We start from the raw sequence: 5000 nt of genomic DNA, 5'->3' as shown, positions 1-5000 counted from the left end.
TTCCTTCTATTAAGACTATTAAGATTCAGTGAGAACTAATTATCTAAATGTTTGTCTAAAAACAATACCAAAGATTGACGTCAATTTCGTTCCCTCTTATTAAGACTTTTTTGCCACTCTATATTTCGGATTCGGTCTATACTTTATACTATTCTTGGGGAGATTGGCTGAATAATACTTTTATTCACCGATAGTAGATAAAGGTCAATTAATCGTTGTAGTAAAATATTATTCATTGAAAGCCCGATAGAATTAAATTGATTTTAAAAATAAATTGAACTTTTATAAAGCGTAATATCCACAAAATGTGCTCAAAGTGCTTTATAAGGGGTCCTTGACCAACAGCAACATTTAACATTTTGGAAGGGATATGACGCCTGTTAGGCAATGTTACAATTTTTCGGACAAAGACAACGCTGTTAACGTCCAGGTAATCATTTTCACCTGAGTACGTGAGAGAATGTGAGTAAAGAGCCTTCTCCAAGGACTCAACTATGCGTCGAGCGAGGCTCGAAAGCGAGTGTCATACCACTAGACCGAACAAAAAGGGAGTATATATTTTTACCCTGTCACCAGACTTCATGGACACACTCTATACCTCATGACCTACAATTTCCTCTCTTTCAAACACAAAAAAAAAAAACAGATAAGGGCCGAGGCACAAGTTCGAAGTGTGTAGACAACAACCAATTCTGTCAGGACTGGGCCAAAAGAGGAGAATGTGGTAAAAACCCTAAATACATGCACACCTGGTGTAAGAAATCATGCTCCCTGTGCTAAAATGGGGATTTAAAGTATGGACTCAATGAATACAATACATCTTAAAACGAACAAAATTCTTTACATGGAACTTTTCGGGCTTAAAATTCTTCTCCAGTCAATAGGATAAGATAAGATAAGATATATTTTATTGATCCTGAATGGAAAGTATCATTCATTATATTATACATCATTCATCGTTATATTAGCACAGATTTAAACACTGTCATAAACTAATTGATGAAATACAAAGCTAATTAAAAGCAAAATAAACATCAAATATAATAAAATAAAATAAAATATTCATAAAATATACAGCAGTTACAAGTAATGCTATAAAAATCGGACATGAAAGTAGAATAGAGTTGTAATCATGGGTTTGTAATGTAACTAGAATTTTGAAAATAGATTGTGAAGGATTGTACAAAGCCAACCCAGGTTGATAAAAAGTAAAAATAAAAGATGGTATTTGAATTTATAAATATACTAATAATGTAGATATAGCACGAAGAATAATTTGATTAAATCTAATGGTTTTTGTTGGTGGCTGAAAAAGGGTTTCCCGGAGAGTTCGTTGTTGAGTATTTTATTCTCGTTTGAAGATGTTTTTGTTCATTTTTTTCCCAGTACTTTTTAGTCCATGGCTTCTAGCAGCTTCGTATCTAGGTCGAAAGGCTGTTGCTAAATTTGTTCACTTGACCAAGTTGCAATAAATCTAAAATTTAAACAAAAGTTTTTCTTGCTTGGATCTTTTATTCAGAAGAATATTTCTGTATTGTCATTTTATTGTCTTTCATAAAATCTTAAATAATATATAAATATTTACCTAACGTGTTTCCGTGGATATGTCACACTGAAAGCGTATCACATTGCTTTATTTATTCTTTAAAAATTGAGCTTTTATATAGCGCAATATCCACTAAACGTGCTCAAGGCGCTTCAAGGGTCCATGTCCAACAGCAATATTTAAGATTTAGGACAGGACATGACGCCTGTAAGGCGATATTATTTTTTTTTTCGGAGAGAGACAACGCTGTTAACGGCCATGTACTTATTTTACAACTGAGTACGGTGAGTGAATCTGAGTAAAGAGCCTTTTCCAAGGACTCAACTATGCCCCGAGCGAGGCTCGAACTCAGGACCTTCTGATCCGAGAGCGAGTGTCATACCACAAGACCTCATAGCCTCCAGTGGGTCATATGACAGAAATTTCATTTCACACAATACAAGATTCCTGTTAGGTGTCCATTTTTCGTACTATCTCTCTTAAAATATCCGTTACTTTGTGTGTGTGTGTGTGTGTGTGTGTGTGTGTGTCTGTGTGTGTGTGAGGAATGCTCTCAAAACTGAGCTAACGAAACCTCTTGTTAATTGGATTCAATAAGTCTGATGTCACGTCGCCCAGCAACGGCGACCATCGTGGTTCTAAACAAAGAAAATCTGTACTTTTTATTCTGCATGCTGGCTAGAACTTTTCATGTCGTCTTGTGATCAGAATGTGTAAAAGTCAAAACATGATCAGATTTATAATTTTTATTTTCTTCTGGATACGCTTTTATGCTCGTCGGAGAAATATTTCATAAGGGCGTCGGCCATTGTTCCGATAGTTTATAGCCAGTTACTAAGTTACCATGAGTCATTACGAGGGAAGTGACGTTACGACTGTTGAAGCGTATTGGCACATCATAAATAACTAATACCTGATTTCTATTGTCATGGTGTCTAAAAAAACGCACACCGTTGGATCTTAAACCTTATTGGTAGCAGTGCAATCCTCTGAACAATCCATAAACAATGGATTCTGTTACAGATTGAATCATAAGATGGCATAACCATTGTAGTATCGGGGGGGGGGGGGGTTAAAAGAGCGAAGATGGATGCGGCTATGTGGTCTTGTGGTATGACACTCGCTTTCGGATAGGAAGGTCCTGGGTTCGAGCCTCGCTTGGCGCATAGTTGAGTCCTTGGAAAAGGCTCTTTACTCACATTCTCTCACCGTACTCAGGTGTAACATGAGTACCTGGCCGTTAACAGCGTTGTCTCTGCCCGAAAAAAATATAATATCGCGTAACAGGCGTCATGTCCCGTCCTACATGTTAACTGTTGCTGTTGGCCAGGGACCCTTTGTAAAGCGCTTTGAGCACGTTTAGTGGATATTGCGCTAATTAAAAGGTCAATTTTGATATGAAAGCTCAGTTTGACCCTTATTGACGACCAGCATTTACTTATGCTAGATTCTCTATTGTCTTCTGGCACTTTTCTATTCACTTCATCTCTTGTTGTTACCAACATAAGTGCCTGCTCCACTCACTTTTCTGAATTAAAAATAAGAAACTATAACTCTGAAACCATAAGATCAGTTGTACAAGGTAGGTATGTATCCAGTCCTCCAGTGCAAGCTCGTGCAGCGGTAGGGAACACGTCCGGAATTCAAAAATACAAGAGTGTAAAAATCGTATATTGTTCTTTGTTGCTGTCCAACGATTGGGTTTTTCTTAATAAATGTAAACCCGCTGCTTTGTTTATGAAACTTGTAAACACGCCCATGGGTCAAGCTGAACAATGTGAAAAAGTCAGGACCAGCATTTTCTTACGAGAATTGGATTCAATAGTCTGATGTCACGTCGCCCAGCAACGGCGACCATCGTGGTTCTAAACAAAGAAAATCGGTACTTTTTATTCTTCATGCTGGCTAGAACTTTTCATATTTCTTGTGATCAGAATGTGTTAAAGTCAAAACATGATCAGATTTATAATGCTTTTCCCCTCTGGATACACTTTTATGCTCGTCGGAGAAATATTTCATAAAGGCGTCCGCCATTGTTCCGATAGTTTATCCGAGGAGAAAAAAACAATACATAAATTTGATTATGTTTTGACTTTTACACATTCTGATCACAAGGCATATGAAAAGTTCTAGCCAGCATGAATATTAAAAAGTATTGATTTTCTTTGTTTAGAACCAAGATGGCCTCCGTTGCCTGGCGGCGTGGCATCAGACTACTGAATCCAATTTTAAAGAGATAAATATTACAGTCGCTATAGTAGTTTTATAGATCAATAATTTACCATCACAATGATTAAGTGACACTATACAATCCTGAACATTGTGTACTATGGCATCAACTTTCATTTTTGATAAGATTTAGTTATTCGAAAATGCTTATGAAGTTTTGATATTGAAGACGAAATTTCATAATATTACGATTTTTTTGTATCTAGTAGTTGGGAGCTCTGTCTACCAGCCACTGATGCGCTTAAGATTGCATGACGTTTGTGACAAGCGGAGACGATCATGTAGCGCATAGCCATCGAACCAAATACATGCTATTAATCTGTGGACGGCTATGTGATCTAGTGGCATGACACTCGCATTCGGATCGGAAATTCCATGGTTCGAGTTCAACTCTGAGTGGCCGGCAGTTGAGACCTTGAATAAGTCTTTTAATTTACATTCTTTCACCGTACTAAGGTGTAAAATGAATACATGGCATAACAGCGTTGTATTTGCCATAAAATAAAGGTGGCGTTTTTATACACCTCCGTTGGAGGTGTACAAAAACGCACAGTTTTTATACACCTCCGTTGGCGGTGATGGTAAAGTTGTTGCTGCATATGTCCATGAGATTTAAATAGTTTTAGATTGTAATTTAGCAACCGTGTTTAGTCATTACCGATGTACAATGATAATAAATTAAAGAATAATAACAATAATTTAAAAAATCAAAAGTAAAAAGAAAGCATGGCAAAAACAAATACTGATCTCAAATAAATAATTTTAAAAAATTTAAAATCGAAGTGTTTTAAAAACACGAAAAAAAGTTTTTGAAAAAAAAAAAAAGAAAGAAAAAAAAAAGCAAACAAAAACAAAGTAAATCCAAAAAAAAAAAAAGTCGACAATGGGGGAATCGAACCCAGTACTTTCAAGGTTGGAGTCTGACAGCTTGTCCACTGCGCTAAAAAGGAGCCACCTGACTGTTTCATCACATTTAATAAGGTCTTTCTAAAACATTATTTTTTCCTTCAATGCAACTTCTATTTTCTGGTTTTTATATTTCGATTTTTTTAAATTATTATTAAATTTTTAATATAAATTTATTAACAAAAACATCCTACAGATGTCACAATATAACTTTCGCCATGTCCAAATGCAAAAACACAATATCGCTAATGAAATTTGGGGGGAAGCGCAGGTGACGGAGGTGTATAAAAACGATCCCTTAAGATACACCCGTCAACGG

The 5000-nt window shown here is 36.1% G+C and overlaps 2 protein-coding genes across 2 annotated transcripts in view; one reads left to right on the top strand and one right to left on the bottom strand.

Moving 5' to 3' along the window:
• LOC144975570 (zinc metalloproteinase nas-14-like) overlaps nucleotides 1–1491 on the top strand; it is a 39765-nt gene extending 38274 nt beyond the window's left edge. The window contains exon 14 of the mRNA XM_078919733.1: nucleotides 647–1491. Coding sequence (XP_078775859.1) covers nucleotides 647–780 — 134 coding nt within the window. The 3' untranslated portion in view covers nucleotides 781–1491. The remainder of the gene's footprint in view (nucleotides 1–646) is intronic.
• The window catches only part of LOC144975569 (uncharacterized), a 7298-nt gene continuing 3290 nt past the window's right edge, over nucleotides 993–5000 (bottom strand). Inside the window, exon 3 of the mRNA XM_078919732.1 lies at nucleotides 993–1012. Coding sequence (XP_078775858.1) covers nucleotides 993–1012 — 20 coding nt within the window. The remainder of the gene's footprint in view (nucleotides 1013–5000) is intronic.

The sequence above is a fragment of the Berghia stephanieae genome, chromosome 6, assembly GCF_034508935.2.
Source record: "Berghia stephanieae isolate SIO BIC M18660-M18661 chromosome 6, UCSD_Bste_1.3, whole genome shotgun sequence".
In the NCBI taxonomy this organism is placed as follows: Eukaryota; Metazoa; Mollusca; class Gastropoda; order Nudibranchia; family Aeolidiidae; genus Berghia; species Berghia stephanieae.
Note: the sequence above shows the minus strand (reverse complement) of the source record. Positions and strands in the feature narration are given on the sequence as shown.